This window comes from Colletotrichum chrysophilum (genome assembly GCF_026319265.1).
Source record: "Colletotrichum chrysophilum strain AFK26 chromosome Unknown scaffold_18, whole genome shotgun sequence".
NCBI lineage: Eukaryota > Fungi > Ascomycota > Sordariomycetes > Glomerellales > Glomerellaceae > Colletotrichum > Colletotrichum chrysophilum.
Window position 1 is genome coordinate 440,634 of NW_026517305.1, and position 18,801 is coordinate 459,434.

At 51.2% G+C, this 18,801-nt stretch overlaps 4 protein-coding genes across 4 annotated transcripts; 2 read left to right on the top strand and 2 right to left on the bottom strand.

The window, feature by feature from the left end:
* Positions 1-987: 987 nt before the first annotated feature.
* COL26b_003366 (uncharacterized protein) lies at positions 988-2,557 on the top strand (the record flags this gene model as incomplete). The annotated part of the gene is made up of 2 exons (XM_053176264.1): positions 988-1,793; positions 1,849-2,557. The coding sequence occupies 2 exons, from the start codon at positions 988-990 to the stop codon at positions 2,555-2,557; spliced, it is 1,515 nt and encodes a 504-aa protein (XP_053039885.1).
* Positions 2,558-5,068: 2,511 nt separating this feature from the next.
* COL26b_003367 (uncharacterized protein) lies at positions 5,069-5,979 on the top strand (the record flags this gene model as incomplete). Its single annotated transcript, XM_053176265.1, has 4 exons — positions 5,069-5,255; positions 5,309-5,484; positions 5,543-5,759; positions 5,810-5,979. The coding sequence occupies 4 exons, from the start codon at positions 5,069-5,071 to the stop codon at positions 5,977-5,979; spliced, it is 750 nt and encodes a 249-aa protein (XP_053039886.1).
* A 2,876-nt stretch (positions 5,980-8,855) lies between these two features.
* On the bottom strand, positions 8,856-10,000 carry COL26b_003368 (uncharacterized protein; the record flags this gene model as incomplete). Its single annotated transcript, XM_053176266.1, has 2 exons — positions 8,856-9,131; positions 9,179-10,000. The coding sequence occupies 2 exons, from the start codon at positions 9,998-10,000 to the stop codon at positions 8,856-8,858; spliced, it is 1,098 nt and encodes a 365-aa protein (XP_053039887.1).
* Positions 10,001-16,439: 6,439 nt separating this feature from the next.
* On the bottom strand, positions 16,440-18,560 carry COL26b_003369 (uncharacterized protein; the record flags this gene model as incomplete). The annotated part of the gene is made up of 4 exons (XM_053176267.1): positions 16,440-17,814; positions 17,911-18,336; positions 18,399-18,479; positions 18,538-18,560. 4 exons carry the CDS (start codon positions 18,558-18,560, stop codon positions 16,440-16,442), a joined length of 1,905 nt encoding a protein of 634 aa, XP_053039888.1.
* Between the last annotated feature and the right edge of the window lie 241 nt (positions 18,561-18,801).

Sequence of the window (18,801 nt, forward strand, 5' to 3'; positions counted from 1 at the left end):
CTATGACGCAGGCAAACGCAACGGCGCGCTGAGAGGGCTTCTCGCAAGTTGGCCCCCGGGCCAGAGTGCCGCGTTCAACGGGGCTCTCCACCAACAATCTCGGGGATAGTCTTCACAATTGCCTCGCTGGTCGCTAAGCAAATGTTGGGATAATTTCCTTTCCGATAACCTTGCACTTGTGGCCACTGCCGATGGCACAAAGAGGCAGGCATTTGCAAGAGCGCCGTTCTCTGGTTCGACCGATAGTTGTGGCGCTAGGCCCAGTTGGCTCTGGTGCGGAAACGCTGCCCGTTGCAGATGGAACTCCAAGAACCAAAGAGGAGCAACAGACATTGGCACCCCCTTAAATCACCATGTCGCTTGTCACGCCTCCAAGCATCCATCCCCTGGCCTGTCTTGGCTCTGCCGCTCCGCTTCGCCCGCATTAGATGAAGGCCCTCTCCTATCATTGCTCGAGCTGCCAGCAACTCAATTCGATTGTCTGTGCTTCGGCTGCTTCCAATGCCCATCTGAGCGCGAGCGCCATCCAATGCCACACCCGCCATATGGCCCATATCCACTCTCCTTTTTAACTCAATTTTGGACTGAACCCCCACCATCGCCATTCCTTGACATTCCTGCCATTCCCACGAGAGGACTCTCATTCCGCTCTTTCATTCCTGTCCTAATCATCTGCTCGGCACTTCGTCTGTGACTTTGTGTGTTGTGTTTCTCAGCACTCTTTTGTTGCCGAGAACAGACGCGGGCACTTACACTCTCTACTCCGACTCACTCTCGTCACTCCTTGACCTTTCTACGCCTCGCTACACGCGCGCCGAGTCCTGAGATTTTCCTTCTCGCGATAATACTAGACGTATTGCTTTCGCCGTCGACTGGACCATTACCGAATTCCACGACAGACTTTCCCCATTTACCTGACCCTTCATTGACTCAGGTTTCAAACTTATCTCACTACCTCGGCTTCCTACACGACTGTGGCTTATCAACATGCTGTCGCAATACACTCTCTCAGCGGTGGCGCTGTTGGCGTCGCTCGCCCAGCCAGTCATCGCCCAGGTTTCGACCAAATGCAACCCGATGAACACCACTTGCCCTGCCGACCCGGCCTTTGGTATGGATTACACCTTCAACTTCAACGCCACTCCATCGACCGATGCTTGGGAGACCACCGTCCGTCCCGTCACATACACCGCAGACAACGGCGCCGAGTTCACCATCAGCAAGCAGGGCGACTCTCCCACCATTCGCACAAAGTTTTACTTCTTTTTCGGTCGCACCGAGATCCACATGAGGGCAGCTACGGGCAAGGGTATTGTGAGCTCTATGATGTGGCTTAGCGACACCTTGGACGAGGTCGACTGGGAATTCCTCGGTGTGAAGAACGATGCCTTGAGCAACTTCTTCGGCAAGGGCGTGGAAGACTTCAAGAATGGCGCCACGCATGCCGTTTCTGGTAGCATTCACGACGACTTCCACAACTACACCACTGTTTGGACCAAGGATCAACTCGAATGGTGGGTGGATGGCAGCCAGGTGCGAGTGCTGAAGGCTACGGACGCCAACAACACCGCTGCCTACCCTCAGACCCCTATGCGACTCAGTCTGGGTATCTGGGCCGGTGGCGATCCGCGCATGGCTGCTGGCACCAGAGAGTGGGCTGGAGGCGACACCGACTACGCCGCGGGACCTTACACGATGTATGTCAAGTCAGCGCAGGTTACCGATTACAGCTCTGGCAAGGAGTATTCGTTCGGCGACAAGACCGGCTCGTGGGAGAGCATCAAGATCACCGAGTAAGTCCCGATTCGGCTTCGTATCCCAAAGACAGTCTAGCTAACCCAAACACAGGGGCAACTCTACCGTCAAGGAGGCCCTGCTCGCGGAACCTAGCAAGTCTGTCAGCGAGAAGTTCGATTCTCTCAACCCCACCGCCAAGACTGCCGTCTACGCATCTGGTGTTGGTGTTGGCTGCGCTCTCATTGCCTTTGGTCTGTGGTACTTCATCCGCCAGCGCAAGCGTGGCGCTGCTGAGGCTCGCATGCGTGAGGCCAAGGCTGAGGAGGAGCGTCTCGAGATGGAGCGTTTCCAGAAGAGCGGCATCGACCCTGACTCCTTCAACGGCTCCACGGGCACCGAGTACAATGCCAGAGACTTCAGCAAGAACGGAATGGTGCAAGAGACCTCTTACAGCGTTCCTGCGACCCAGGAGAAGGCTGTTTGGGATGCCGCCCCTGCGGCCGCTGCTGGAGCCGGTGCCGTTGGTGCCGCCGGTGGTATGCGCGCTTACAGTGATTCCCGTACGGGCACGCCTGTCCTGCCTCCGTTGAGAACCCAGAGTCCTAGCGTGCCGCCCTCCGGTCCTCTGCCGATGGCGCCGAGCCGTAGCACTTCCCACGGCGGCTACTCAAGACTCGGCTCTCCCGATCAACACAGCCCCCCGCCTATGAGCCCTCCTCACGGCGGCTACAGCGACAATGCTTTCGGTAACCAGCAAGGTGGCTTCGGAAATAACGGGTATGGAGGCGGAAACCAGGGCTACCAGGGCGGCTTCAGGTGATACCGAATGATTTCCTGACTTGATGAGCGTATTCATTTCTTTCACCGGCCATCCTATGGCTATTTCCCACCATATTCATTTCCTACTTTGCATGAAAATTTGAGCGATTTCCTATTCCCCGCTTCGAGCGAACGACATGAAAGGAGAAAAGGAGACTCCCGTTCTTGATGGACGTGGTGTGCTCTGTACAATACCGGTGCCAAGATATCCTGTCGATTCTGTCCTGCTTTTAGGACTGTTAACGAAATCAATAAACGATGACCTTGTTCAATTTGCGCTCTGTGCGATGCCCTTCTTGTATCTGACTGTACGTGGCGTGAAGAGACATTGCCGGTTTCGGGGAACGTTGCCGGCCGTCAATGCGATTATGCGCAAAGCTATCCGCCAGCTGCTTCGCATCATGACGCAACCCGACAGGCTGTAATGGCAGTGGCGATGCTTCAACCCGAGACCAGACACCAATGCGCCTTTGATGCATTTATTGCAAGACCTCTCGCATGAACATGCAATATGCTTATTTACCCTTTGGGCCAACTTTATTTGCACATTGAACTATTCCTGGTCGGTGGCATCGGAACGAAACGATATGACACGGAACACCGTCCGATCAGGTGGCAAGGCACCCCCTCATGCATCCCACGTGGAGCAAGGTGAACTGGTGCACAGCACCGCACATTCATCGGAGCCATGCGTGGTACATAGTGGTGTAGTTCGTGCCGGTAGCTGGGAGGAGGCATCGAACGCATGGCTCGCCCCGCGGCTTCCAGGCGGTGTCTGAGCACACGCCTATCATGCTTCGGGAAATCGGGTAACAACTCCGAGTGTTCAATCCGTTGGAGACACCATTGCGTTGTCTTGGGATGGGATTTATTGGAGAAGATGGCAGACCTCACGTGCGGGGAGCTGGCCGTTTGATGCCATCAAGCTCTGTATGCCAAGTGATCTGAGCCATATCCCAAAGTCCTTGAATGTATTCGCAGCAGGCTTGCTGACGGCACAAAATGAATTTGAAAGACGCGTTCTTTCAAAATCCAGCGATAGCGGCCGCTAATGATGCCTCGACGGTCAGCGAAGACCGGATCAAGCTGTGCCAAGCCATGCATATCCGCGTGCTCCATGATCAACAAATTGCTGCCTCACAGAGCGCATAGAAGAACCCGGCGCCGATAGATAATTCGTCGAGTCTAATGGTCCGCGGATCTCAAGGTTTATGAGGCAAAGTATGCGGTCCCTTCGGATGTGAATCGCCACGGCCCATCAATCTGATATCATCCACGGGAACGTAAACACGTCCTTCCGCGCCGAGCCTACCGCCAGTCGAGCCTAGCTAACCTTTCCATTGCGATTTATTCGGCCAATGAAACCGAGAATTGACGCAGGCAGCAATGCACATATGCCAACAGCTCAGCCGGGCTAGAATCGAGATCATATGCAGCGGTTTACTGGTATCAAGCTTCCGGTTGTTGACGTTGCTCCGTTCATCAGGGCCATGGTGATTTCTTCTACCATATCCATGTGTTGAAAAGCTGAAGGGTGAAGATCGTGCCACGTGCGGTTTTCACAAAGTTAAGTGAGCAGAATCGAAGAACGATGCCGAAAGGAATGCAGAGTCGCCATGCTACTTTCGATAAGCCGAAACCGCATTACTGCAACTCCTCATCCGGATGCACAGCATGTCGCCAAGACATTGGTTCCATAACTACAATTTCAGAATAGGTAACCAACGAGCTCAGTCCAGTGTGGAAGAGCGGTCTCGCATTCATTTGACTCTGAAGGTTTGAATGGACTTGGGTGAATTGCATGCAATTTCCCCCCTGTTACACCAATCGTTCATCAATTTAGAGTTGAACAGCACACCACCTTTTTGATACCAGGCAACCCTTTCAACTGAGATACTTTGGTTAACCTGCCCACCGTCAATGGACAGCCTCTGCTAACATCATCGAATAACAAGCATACCACTATTCGACGTCAATTTCGCTTTCCGTCCGACATTTCGCATGGGAAGGGCGGTTCCATCGCCAACCCAAGGATCTCCACCGGATCCTGCTTGACAGCTACCAGTTCCACAATCCCTACCTTAATCCCAGAACATGTCGTCTGATTCTGAAGATGCAGGATGAAGGCTGTCGGGGCAGCACCGAGGAAGACGACAGTCTTCGTGAATAGGGACAGCTTCAGGGGAAATGGCCGGCGGATGCTTCGGGAAAGCTGACATCCTTGAGCTCTGGTAGGCTCAGCAACCTTCAGGCATGTCGTCGACCACTGTCAGACAGTCACGGGAGTGGGCGAAATCCAGGTCAATCTTCTTCGGCAGACGAATGCATCGTGAGAAGAGCTTGAGGTCGATGGGATCCTGACCTATAAAGATCCAGGTCTTTACCCTCCTATCCCACTCCTTTTGCTTCTCATCATCACACAGCCTCGCAAGCAATCCTTTCAACCAGCTAATTATACCCCAATACCCACCTCTGTCTCCGGCAGTAATTCGTGCTTCTTACAATCGTCAAGATGCTCTACTCTACTTTATTCGTCGCTGCACTCGCGGCCATCTCTTCGGTCGCCGCCCTGCCGGCTGACGCCGCCGACGCTCGTGACCGCGACCGCGATCGTGACGACATTTTCCGTCGTGGCGAGTGCCGCGACGAGCGTGATGAGCTCTACTGCGGTAGAGGCATCAGCGAGTACTCCCGCTATGGTACATAACCCTCATCACAAAGGGTCACAGCCTGTGCTAACAACATCTTCTAGACGAGGGCAGCCGCTACTGCCGCAGAGACCGAGTCAACAGGATCTTCTGCGCCTATCGCGAGCAGCGCGAGTTCGCTCGCCAGATCGCCGAGGAGTGGCGTCGCATTGAGGAGTGCGAGCTCGACGAGTACTGGGACATCGGCAGACGCCGCTGCGAGTGCTACCGCAGACGCGATGTGAGTGAAGCATGAAGCCTACACATAAGCGAAGATGTTACTTACAAACTTCAAACAGAGGGATGGAGACAGAGACAGAGAGTGCAGACGCCGCCGCGGTGAGAGCGATCGCGACCGTGATGGAGACCGCGACCGCGACCGTGGTGACCGTGATGGCGACCGTGACCGTGACGGAGATCGCGACCGCGACCGTGGCCGTGAGCGCGATGCTCCTAACTGCAAGGGCCGTGACATTGCTTTCTGTGCCGCCAGTGAAGCGCAGATCGTTACCTTTGGTGAGTTTGATGACGGAGATTCTTACGGAACATATCTAACTCTTGAGCAGAGCGCACGAACATTCTCTGCACCCGTGGCAATGGCAACTACGTCTTCTGTGCCAGCCCTGAGCCCGGCCGCGCCCGCGAGAAGGCCAGGGATCACTTCCGCGACAACAGGAAGGCTGCGGTTGAGCCTGTCAAGGCACCTGCTGCCCAGGCTCCCGCTAAGGCTGCATGAGTAGCGATATTTGTTGCCGCTATTAATTTCGAGATTGAGTGGCAGCAACATCGACATGGCACACGGAATCAATAGTACAAGGGGTAATGGATAGTTGGAAAGTTTTGCCATTGTGTGATTTAACTTGAAGTGGAGGACTGGGGAAGATTGATACATGTAGTGAACCAACGTAATTTGCGACTTTAAATATCACTCTCTTATATCTAATATGTACTGTTGAGACAATGAACCTGAGCGTGAAATTTTGAAAAAACTTGAGATTGCTCTTGAGCATGGCTGGGTTCGATATTTTCAGTTGCCGCATTCGCAAGGAAGCAAGAAGTTCGAAAATTCATCACGCCTGGCATTCCATAAAAACAAGAAATACAACCAAACTTCTTGGCCTAAAATCTACAGTATTTGATTAGGCTCAGGGAAACAACAAATGACACTTTGAGAAGAACGAGAGCCCACGGAGTATTCAATTCTCCCATTTAGGGCGGAGCTGCCTGAAGTCAGTTAAGTGTGCGGCACTCTAGTATTCTTCGAACCTGAAAAAAAATGCTAAGTAATCGCGAGAAGCTCGGGGGTGAAGATTATTCTTGGCTACATTATACTCCAGCCGCTCATGCTTAATTAGAAGTCGGTTGACATGAGAGGCAGCTTCAACTTGCACAAGACTTACACGCGAAAACTCGTCTCGGCCTTCCTTCCCAGTAATCGGCTCGAGCTTCCCTCCCAGTTTTGCGTGGACAAGGGGCTATGCGGGGTAAGAATAACCGACACCTCAGGCGCGAGAACTTCACACAAACACGGCAAAAACATGAACGCAAATACGGCAGGAGACAGGCGAATACTTTCTTTTCTCAATTGTGGTCACTGCGAGAAGAGTCACAATATATCTCCGCTTGGGGTTGGAACCGACGTTGCCCACACAGTCAAGCCCCCGGCATGTCCAAGCCATTGCCCCGGAGCAGTGGTGGCTGCTGGACGTGCCGCATCCGCCACAGAAAGTGTGATGAGTCTTTACCAGAATGTAAAGAATGCACTGATCGGCATATCACATGTCATGGGTACGGGCCTGAGCCAGAATGGGCAAAAGATCCAGCTAGTCTTCGGGAAGAATTACAGCGCATCAAGCATGCTGTGAAACAGAACTTCCGTCAAACCCGAAAGTTGCAGGCTGCACGTAGCCCACAGAGGGCTTCAACATCGTCTCTCACCGGGCTCGATGATCCCAGCTCATCCTCTTCTTCAAAAGACTCTGAGTTTAGAGAAGCAGAACTTCTCATGCATTATCTCGATTACATATTTCCGATCCAGTATGCGTATTATGTCGACAAGCCAGCAACGGGAGGAAGAGGGTGGCTCTTTTGGCTCCTGTCAAAACAAGGGCCCTTGAGGCAAGCTGCTTTTACACTATCTGCGCTCCACCAGCACAGCACCTCAGAGAGCAAGACAGAAGAAATGGAGTCGGAGCTTATCCGCTACCATACGAACGCCATGCAGGAACTCCGTCAAGTACTGATTCATGGAGAAACGGATGGCTTCGCAAGTCATCCTGAGCAAAGAGTTGAGTTCCTCACTTGCGGAACCTTTCTCATCAGCTTCGAAGTACTCACATCCATGAACCCATTCTATCACGTTTTCGATTGCTGACCAATGCAGATTTTTCAAGGAGGAACATCTAAGTGGGAGCCACACCTTAATGCCCTAGTATCAGTGGCTAGTCAAATTCGTCCGAACGACGATGGCTCCCTCTCTTTTCAGTCCCCCAAACTCGAACCAGGCTTGCAGAGAATGGTCGATGCTGCCATGAGGTTCCACATGGCACAGCTGTTGTGGTTCGAGATGGTGGCTTGTGTCGCAACTGGCAAAGCTCCCAAGCTGCCATATCAAACCTGGCTGGCACTAGATGACCTAGATATGTCGTGTGTCATGGGTTGTCAAAATTGGGCTATGCTTGCTCTTGGCGACGTTGCACTATTAGAAACTCAGCTAGCGGAAATGAGCTCTAGTCTGGCGAGGAGGCGATCATATGATCTGAGGCAGAGACTGCGTGCAGGGATAGATGGTTTACGAAACACAAACGATGAGGTTCGCAAGCCCCTGAGGATACCACTGGAAAGCACTGACAAGTCCCAGGCTTCGGCGCCGATGATATGTCAAGCAGTAACCCGTGTCTATGCAACAGCTACCCTTTCACAACTGCGGGCCTTCACGGCAATTGATTTTGAATATCATGAAGAGGTGCACGAGGCCGTGGCGGAGGTAATCAGTGCGTTAGAGGAGATGCCAAAGGGGGCGTCTCTCAGAGGCTTGACCTGGCCAATGTGCGTCGCTGGTGCAATAGCTCGACAAGATCAACAAGACTTCTTCGAGAGGATACTTACAGCTAATCTCGAAACGTCGGGCACGAGCTTCACGAATTTTGGAACGGTGCTTCTGATTCTAAGAGAAAGCTGGGAACACCGAGACGACTTTCGTAACGACAGGAATGCGACTAGAAGTGCGATGAGAAGGTTGGGGATCAGTGCACTTTTGGTTTGAAACGGAGCTATCCTTGTTTGTTACTTTTACAATTCGTATTTGGTGGTATAGACGCACTAGATATCAGCTCAAGATTTCCATGTCCAGGCTTCGGCAAGAAGACTAGGTGTCCACCGGCACCGGACATTAGATTTACGCCCAATTTCATCAGATGAAGAAGGTAATTGAAGTTCATTGTCTCAGTCGACCCAGCTATGTCGTGCCACACATTCATTCTTGATACTCAGCCCGTTAAGCCCGCCCTCATTCCCAATCACACATGCTTCACAACGCCATTCCAATCCTTCAGCCTTTCACCTTGCCAATTTCCCGCGAAACAAACTTTTCCATACGCAAGTCCCGTTCCTTCATTCGTCAATGATTTGAACCTTCAATGCCAATGCACTGGGATCCGAAGCAGTCTTGAAGGCCTTTTCTCCCTCCTCAAGAGTATAGCGGTGCGTGACTAGGGGCTTCAAGTCAATGATACCCTCAGATACAAGACCGATGGCTCTTGGGTAGATATCGCGGTAACGGAACTGAAAACGCAAGTCGATCTCCTTTCCAGCCATGTACATAAAGGGGATCGTGGCGAAGTCCTTCCCACAACCGATGACGAAGACCATGCCACCAAAACGGCACGCCTGAAATGTCAGTGTATATGAAAGCCAAAAGATATGACAAAACTCACATAAATGCCGGTGATTACGCTGGATTCCACACCTGTGCACTCCAACACCAACTTCGCCTCTTGACCAAGTGCAGCCTTCACATCTTCAGCTGCGGCTTGTGGATCCTTTCCTGGAGCAACAAGCACAGTCCGCACTCTCGGGATAGCCTTCTTAGCAATTTGTAGTCTGCTTTCATTGATATCTGTGATGACGATGGGGTTGGCACCAGCTGCGCTGGCAGCCATCAGGGTGACAATGCCAATGGGTCCAGCACCGCAGATGACGACGGGGTCTCCCAAACGGACACCAGACCGTTCAATGCCCGTCAAAGCCACAGAAAGAGGCTCGAGGAGAGAGCCCTCTTCGTAAGAAATTGTCTCAGGGATCTTGTGCAGCCAGTCTTCCGGGTGCACATGATACCGCGTCAGAGTTCCGTGATACGGCGGTGTTGAGTAGAAGACAACGTCAGGACAAGCGTTGTATCTTCCGGTCCGGCAGAAGAAGCAAGATGCCTTCATGCATGGAATACCGCATTCCAAGGCTACTCTGTCACCGACCTTGAACTTGGTAGTGTTGGGACCAACTGCAACAACAACACCCGCACTTTCGTGTCCAAGGCCATTCTCACCAGTGACCACCATTTCACCAATGTGACCTGCCTTCCAGAAATGGACATCAGAGCCACAGATACCAGTTGCGCGCACATGTACTAGACATTCTCCATCGCCCGGGGTGGGAATATCGATCTTCTTCAGGTAAAGTTCATGGCTGGGATTGGTGTAGACAGCAAAGTTCTCGGGTTTCCGGCGAAGAATGTCCGCGCCAGATGCGTCGCTTGCCATTTTGTACTGGTAAATATGAAGTTGAAGAAGGACTGTGGTTAGGGGAGGATTAACTTCTCCCAGAAAATAGGCGACAAGAATAACGGCAAGGCAAAGACAAGATCAGAAACCTGTAGGCTGTAGCTGGGCACCATGTGTTTTATCAAGACCTTGCCTTCGGAGGAGGGGCCGCCTTTCTTGGGTCACTCACGCGTATTCTCGTGACAGAAACCCGGAGATCTTTACCCCTCATGCCCCCCTCCGAACAGCAACACATTCAACCTCAACAGTGTGGCTCTGACAATATGCGTGCCAGTGACGCCACGGGCTCGGTGAAATCGCCGTTACCCCACAGTCGGCGCACTGGTGCTCGGCGGTTTCTCCGTGACGTACCACCTCGGTGGTTTCCCCGCCTGATGGCAGACTCCGCGCGGCGAAGGCTTGCCCCGGGATAAATCTTACATCGACTTGCATGGCAAGATCTTTCAAGGAATACACAAGCCAAGAACGACATTTGAGAAGCTTAATCCGCGGCATAAATCATTGAACTCTCTGAAGCGATCATTTTTCTTCCTTGGAGGTCCTCCAGCTCGTTCCAAACAACTTCAATTTTGAAACACCTAATCATGTCTCTCAAAGGGAAGGTTGCCATTGTGACGGGCGCAGCTCGAGGAATCGGTGCGGGCATCGTGCGGGCCCTTGCCAAAGAAGGTGCAAGTGTATGTATATCCCCTGTTCAATTGGTAGCAAATTCATCTCGGTGAACTCTGGAGTACGCACAGTGCCCCGCTGGACCATCGATTCTCCTAAACCGAAAAAGCTATCCCGTTTGCTGATTTTTCCGTTTGTGCAGGTCGCCTTCAATTATGTCTCTCCGTCATCTGAGTCAGCTGCTGTCACTCTGGTCGAGGAAGTGAAGAGTTTAGGCTCCCGCGCAGTATGCGTGAGGGTTGACATGGCTTCTTTGGATGCACCGAAAGACCTGCTTGATGCCACTTTGGAAGAATTCCATACGGATAAGATCGACATCTTGATCAACAACGCGGGTCTGGGTGGAAATGCACCTCTTGAAGAAGTCACTGTTGAGGACTATGACCGTCTGATGACCGTCAACGTCAGGGCTGTCATTTTCATGACACAAGCTGTTTTGCCACACATAAACCGCGGAGGACGCATTGTCAATCTTTCGTCGATTTCCTCCAGGGGAGGCTACAGCACACAGTCAGTGTATGCTGCGTCGAAGGCGGCCGTTGAAGGATTGACTCGGGTCTGGGCTACAGAGCTAGGCCACAAATATGGAGTTACTGTCAACTGTGTGAACCCGGGTCCTGTTGATACAGATATGTACCGCGCAGCAGGACCTGTTCATCTCGCTCGAATGGAAGAGCAGAACAAGAAAGTTCCAGCAGAGCCTCGCTGCGGCACCGAACAGGATATCGCGGACATAGTTGTTTTCTTGTGCGAGGAGAGATCAAGATGGGTCACTGGTGACACTGTTTGCGCGAATGGGGGCATGTTGTATTTGTAACTAGCTAGCAATATGCGGGTTTCGCTTGAATGGTGAAAACCAAAATGCAAAACGAACATGTTCAGCTGACGACCACGAAGAAGCAGTCATAGGGGAGAAGCGAACTCTGCGTGCCTTTCTTTCGCCTCTGGTTATACTTGAGCGCTAGGGTTGATACGCGGGCTAATCATAGACCAATGGCTGTGACCGGCCATGGTAGTCACGTACTTTGACGCCGTCGAACTCCACTAGAAAAGCTTCTCTCACTCGCTGCAAAGACCTGAGGATTACCCCTCATCAGCCACAGCGTACCCTTTTCCCTGGACATCTTGAGATCGCTCAGAGCTTTTCTTCCTTAAAGACAGAGATTTACTTGCATACCGGATTTTCATCGGAAAATTGAGCAATTCGTTTTGCTGATAATGGATCCCGCTGGACCTCAGACCCCAGCCAGTCTCATACAAGCCTCACCAGGCCCTTCTGATAACAGGTTTCGGGAAGGGCATCACAAAGCATGCGATGTGTGTAAACGGCGCAAAGTCCGGTGTTCCGGTACTAACCCTTGTCAACAATGCTGCCGCAGCAAGACGGTATGCAGCTACTCTTCCAATCACGGCAAGATAGCTGCCCTGGAAAGGTGGGTGTTGAAGCATGCTCTGCTACGCTGGCTCACCGGAGTACTCCGATTCTTTGTGTTTATGGACGCTTTTGTGTTCGAGCTTACAGTTCATCCTGAACAGGCGACTGCGGCAATCAGAAAGGCGTGTGAAGAGTCTTGAAACTGCTTGGAGTCAATTTCTCCCCCAGGTTGACCTTTCTCATGCGATCGAAGCCTCATCGAACGATGATAATCGTCGCACAACATCGGAGTTATCAGCATCAGAGTTATCGACAATACCTACTGGCAATGGTGCTACTGGAATTGGTACCGACTACGCCTCAAGGAACATGTCCAGCGATGTTCGCGATAGTCGGTATATTCGCGATGATCGATCCCACTCGCCGCCCGACCTTGAGTTTGACACTATTGAGGCTCTAGAATGGGATGAGACTATAGAACAGAACATTCTTACTGATGGAATTGGTTCTTTATCTCTTCAGACTAAAGCTTCCGGATACATGGGCCCACAGTCAGGGAACGCTCTACTACGTCATCTCCATTCTGTTGTTCACTTCTTGTCGGAGGGCGAAGCTGACCTTGATTTCTCTTCTTTTCCCGTCGACCCCGAGACTTCCCAAGAAACTCAAGCTCTCATACATTCCAACGGATTCAGAAATGAGTGTCTGGACTGGTACTTTCAACACTTCCATAAAGCCTACCCGCTGCTGCATGAAGGGTTTTTTCGAGCTCAGTTTATGGGTAAGTTTTCAATCGTGTGAGAATAGGCTCTACGCTTACCAGTGTCTTTTTTTGGTAGGTGCTATACCAAAACCCAAAGATGGGTCGTGGGCGGTCCTCTGTAACATGGTCCTTGCCGTCGGGGCTTTCGCAGGCCCTCAGAGCTCCAACAGGGCTGACCGCCTTTTCTTTCACCACGCCCAGTCGGCGTTGTCCATGGACCTGCTACAGCGCGGATCGATACACCTTGTTCAGGCCTTTCTATTGATGGCGAACTATCTACAAAAGCGGAACAAGCCCAACAGTGGCTTCACATTTCTTGGAGTTGCGATGAACATGGCTCTGGGCCTCGGACTGCATCGCGAGTTCTCAGACGTATCGATTACACCCTTCACAATGGAAATACGACGTCGAGTATGGTGGACTCTGTTCATCTTCGATTCTGGGGCACGCTTGACTTTCGGAAGATCCTCTATCCTGCTGGCTGGAGGAAATGTCAAATTACCAGTGAATCTGGACGACTCTGATCTTGCAGTTGATAACGAGGCTCTCGGAGAACCCCGAGATTATCCAACCGTGACATCCTCTCTCATATGGCAGTGCAAATTGGCCAATATCAGCAATGAGGTTAATGCCAGGTTATTGGAAAGAAGATTGCCGCAGCGAGCCGAGATGTTAGCCCTGGACAATCGAGTCCTCCAATGGCAAGAATCCCTACCACCGTTCTTCAAACAGTCGCCTGCCCCTGATCACGCATGGTTCGATGTGCCACGCATGATTCTTCTCTGGCGTGCACAGCACCTGCGAATCGTTTTGACTCGGCCATTTCTTCTCGATGCTCTTCAGAGACGCCAACCCCTTAATACAAACGACGCGAATGACATTGTCGTACGCTGTATTACAGCGGCTCAAGACTGCACGCAGTCTATCATTAGCTTTTTTCTCACTCGTTCTAGCTGTCCAGGGGCTTTGGCATGGTACGCAACATACTGGCTCGTCACAGCCGTCTTCGTCAGCGTAACGTGCCTGATATATGATCTCCACCATCCGTCTGCCGTAGTCTGGAGGGGACAAATTGAGAATTCACAGAAAACACTACAAACCATGGCAGTTTTTGAGCCAATCGCAGGCCGCGCAGCTCTAATACTCTCGAGAATTATGGGTAAGTACCTGATGATGCGATCCGATTCGCTTGGAAGCCGTTGATGACACAGTTGGCAGATCTCGTTCCTTGCAGTCCAAATTCTGTGGCTGACTTGGCTGCCAATGATGCCGTGAGAATGGGTATTACCGATATATGGAGTGAATCTTGGCTGCAAGTGGACTACCAGGCCATGAGTGATCTGGTGCAGACGGTCGATGGCAACGACGTTGAATTGTAATGATATTATTTGTTCTTGCTATATACACTTCGTGCAAGGAAAACGTTATCCCATCTAACCACTTGCATTGGCATGATAGTCCGCGTTGACATGAAAGACCCTAGATTTCGCTCCATTCGTTCACCTTCTCTATGCTGCGATAGAATTCTTGCCAAGACCTGTCAATTGTTCTCAGATGAACGACGTCGACGTCCTGGATCCTTCGAGATACGCTTTACGTTTCCATTTTCCTTGTCCGAAATGACTGTCCACGGTGATCAACGAACTGCGAGTGTTTGGTGACATTCTCGAGCATGGTGTGGTACTACGAGTGGTATGATGACACCTCAATAGGCAGCTAGCTCTGAGTGAGGTTGGCCACTGAAAACCATCCCGGCTAGATGCTCTAGCAAAAATGACGCTCAATTGCATTGACATTGCAACATCAAACCAACTTTGTTTGGCTTCGAAGACCGAGCGTGCGAAGAAAACGGCAGTTTTCGGTGCTTTCTAGAGTTTTTGGAATCCTGATCCAAGATCAAGGTTTGGAACAGAAAAGGCAATTTCGTCTAGACTTTGGAAAGCGAAGACCAATCGTGTGATAATGCCCAGGAAGGCGCAGTGTGGATTATAACCTTCCGAGCTGCATCTGACGTGTTGATTTCTTGGAACCTCCACCCGAACCGCAAACGCCTACCTAGAATCACCTGGTAAGAAAGAAGTAGCTTACTGGCGGGGATTGAACGACAGGTTCATGATAGACGGCAATAAAAAGCCAGCTGCGTGAAACAATGGTCCAATGGCGGTTCCTGTTTTCCGGTTTCCTATCGTCCGATGTCGTTTATTACATAGCAAGTTGCATCTCTCTTATGCATAAGCCTCACTTTTCCTTCAAAACGAATTAGTCTAGCCTCGTAGTCAAATTTAAGCGTAAATTCTATGCAGTTGCTGCGAAATCGATGTTAAATGTCGGTGTTCAACTACGGTATTTTGTTTTAGTCTGGCTGAGTCGACGTAGGGTACCCATGGCATCATGAAACCGGGCTACTGGGGTTGGTGTGCGGAGATGCGCTTAATATTTGGGGTAATGGTGATTGCCTCACTGAAGTTTCCCAGTGGATGGGCCTAGGCTCCGATTGGGTCACGAATGAGATGAATGAGAGACGAAAACGAAGGTTTAAGGAAGATGGTGTTCGCCAGCAACTATTGCCACGAAAAGGCATATATAGCCGTGCTCAATACCGCTCTCTTGTTCGTTCATCACTCACCGATATCCAACGTCCTTCTTCACCTTCGCAACTTCAATACCAACGATCAACATGGTTTTTGTCAACCTCAACCTTATCTTAGTCGCTTGTGCCGCCGCTGCTGCTGTGGCTGCCCCTGCGAACGATGACTCTGCCCCTGTGTTGGTTCCTCGCGCTGAGGTATCCGTCTTCATGTGTACCGATCGCGGCTTCAGAGGAGACTGTATGAATGATCTCATTCAGACTGGGTCATGCTGTGAGTTAATATTACGATATTAAGACAGATGTTTTTCTAGCAAGGCGGAGGAATATCTTGGCTCACACATGGCAGACAACGTGCGCTCCGAATTCATCGATCGCATCAGTTCGATTCGGAACAATGATCGAGATCGCAACACTTGCACTTGGTACCGGTAAGTCTCAACTTCGATGAGGGGACCATATTACTCCGTGACAAGGTTGTTGACTCTCAGTAGTGAGCGTGAGTGCCGCGGTGACAGCTATCGCAACCAGGACGACAGCAACCTGGGCGATGGAAATGGGCGCTTCAATGACGCTATCCGCAGCTACGAGTGCAGGAGGAAATGATGTGCAACAACTATTTGTTCATGGAATACTTGACCAGAAAGAGGTAGCCGGAAACGGGAATAACATCGTGTCAGATAATGCGCGCACCTAGTCGCACCAATATGTAATACTGCACTACACGAAGGAAAAGCAAACGCCTGGATACGGAAATGGCACGGGAATCCCTGAAGGACTTCAATAACTTTCAACATGGACGTATTGCGTCGCAGAAAGTATGATGGTATAATGGAAGTTGAACATACCACTTGCTTGTTTATGTATCTATCATCCACATAAATCTTGCATTTGCGCAGGGGCCTTGCTCCTTATTCTCATCAAGATGATCCTGTCGCTCTGGCAATACCCCCCGGGGCAAATATCTATGGACTGGGGTATGTACACTCGAAGCCAGCGTCTTATGTATTCAAGTCGGCTCATGCTAACGTCCTGATGCAGCCTCCACATTCTCCTCCATCTCGAACTGGTACAACTTCGGCTCCATAACGTTCCTCTGTCGAAGAATGTACCTCTTGGTCCACCACGGAAGTACCTCCTTTAGTTGATAGGATGCGTGACGTCGAGTCGATACGGAGAACACATCGTCAAGCTCTTCCAAGGATCGCTGCTTTGTCTCCGGCATGAACAAGAAGATGGCTACGAAGCAGATTATGTTGGTAACAGCAAACAAGCCGAAGGAGCCTTGGGGTCCTAAGCCTCGCATCATGGGTGGCCAGGTGAGCGCCACAATGACAGCCCAGAAGTTGTTGGTCGCCACGGCCCATGACATGCCCACTTCGCGGTGAGATAGAGGGAAAACTTCTGCTGAGTATACGAAGGCACATGGCCCTTCCCCTGGGCCGTAGAAGGCAGCGAAGATGTAAGTGAACGTGGCAATGACACCTAGATGAGCCGGACTAGACGCAGGAATGTAGAACGCCATTCCAGCTGCTAAGAGAGTAATAGCCATGTTTGGGAATGTTGCAAGAAGTAGGGTCCTTCGACCCCAAGTATCGATGGTCCACAGAGCTGGGATGGCAAAGATGAACATGGCCATGCCGAAACCCCATGAAGCTAGGAGTGCGGTCTGGCTACTTGCCCCGGCGTTCTCAAAAATGGTTGAAGAGTAGAAAGACATGATGTTGACTAGGGTAGAAGAAGATTTTAGTGTCAATCGATTCATCCGGTTCGATCCCAAGGGGTAGTACTCACTACCGCAGAACTGCTGCGCCGCCATGATAATGCCCGATGCCTGAGTAGCACGACGATTGCGTGGAATCGTGAAGAGCTCGACACACCTAGTGAAGAAATTGCCCTTATCAAAGCCTTTCTCCGCAATCATGTTTTCCTCCTCTTGCAGCTGGCTGTGAATGTAATACAGGTCGCGAGCCGCGAGAAAACTCGATCCACGGAGCCTCTTAAGCGACTCATAAGCCTGTTTGCACTTTTTCTTCTTCAGCAACCATCTTGGAGATTCTGGAGTGAAGTAGATGCCGAATAGGAGAGGTACAGCTGGGATCATTGCTGAGCCAAGTTGCAGGCGCCACGCAATATCACCGGTGTTGGCGACTGCCAGGTTGGCGCTGAACCCAAGCATGATTCCGAATGCAACAAACAGCTGCCACGACATGACCAAGGCGCCACGAATATTGGCGGGTGCGTTCTCAGCGGAAAAGACCGGCACAGTGACTTCTTTCAGGCCCATGCCGATGCCCAAAAGGATTCTGCATGCCAGGATCTGCGGCCAGCTCTGGCAAAAGGCTTGTCCGAGTGGCCCAATAACACCGAATATTGCGCCCACGAAGATGGCCCCGCGTCTGCCGATCCAGTCATTGACGGGGTCAGAGAGCCAACAAGCACTGATCAAGAGTCGATTAGTATGATGCTCATACGGAGGCTGATCTCAAACTCACAAAAGACAGATAGCCATGTATGGCGCACTGTTGATAGCGCCTATGATCCAAGAGTTTCTGTCGCAAGTACCGGCAGCAAGGCACTCAGGACCTTTGTCTGATATTCCGAAAGCCTGAGGGAAAGACAGGTTGGCACCGTTAGAACCTGTTTGGTCCCATCCTTGAATCATGGCGCCAATGGAGTTCATGAAGATAGTGAAGTAAAGAGCCGTAGGATGTTTCCATCGATGGGTAGATTCGTTCCGCAAAGCGTCTCGATCGGCCTCGTTGAGCTCCTCGATGTCTTCGTAGTCCCCAGGTCTCTGAGAAACCAACGCCCCTTTGAAGAGCAAAGAGGACTCGCCTCTCATCTCATACAATTCGGCGAAATGGTGCACATCTTGTTGGAGCTGTAGCTTGGGTATCCCGGCTAATGGATTTTTGATTCTACGATGCTGTGAGTTTCAAAGACTCACAAGTGGTCCTGAAGCAAAGAAGTGAAGACTTACTCTCCGGAGGGAACTTCGACAGCACGGTGCTGAGATTCACGGTGACTGAAATTGACACCCAGGTCCGACGTTGACTTTGTTCTGCTTCAAGTTAGGAGATTGCCGTTATGAAAACAGCGATTGATATTGATCGACTCACGTCTCATCCGAAGCTTTTGCCATGGTGTCCTCTGATGACAGTAATGACTGGCTACTTTCTCCTGCTCTCTGAGTGAGACCGAGGGGCTGCTGTTTGGAGGGCATGGTAAGCTTAAATCAAAATCCGGGGCGGGAGAAGCCGCTAATATCTATCACAGTGGCGTCGAGGAATCTTGATGTGTCAATCGAACTTGAGGGGACCCCGTGGGGGAACTGCAGTCCAGCTCGGTGGAAGCGCCGAAGTAATTCCCAAACCCAAAACGCA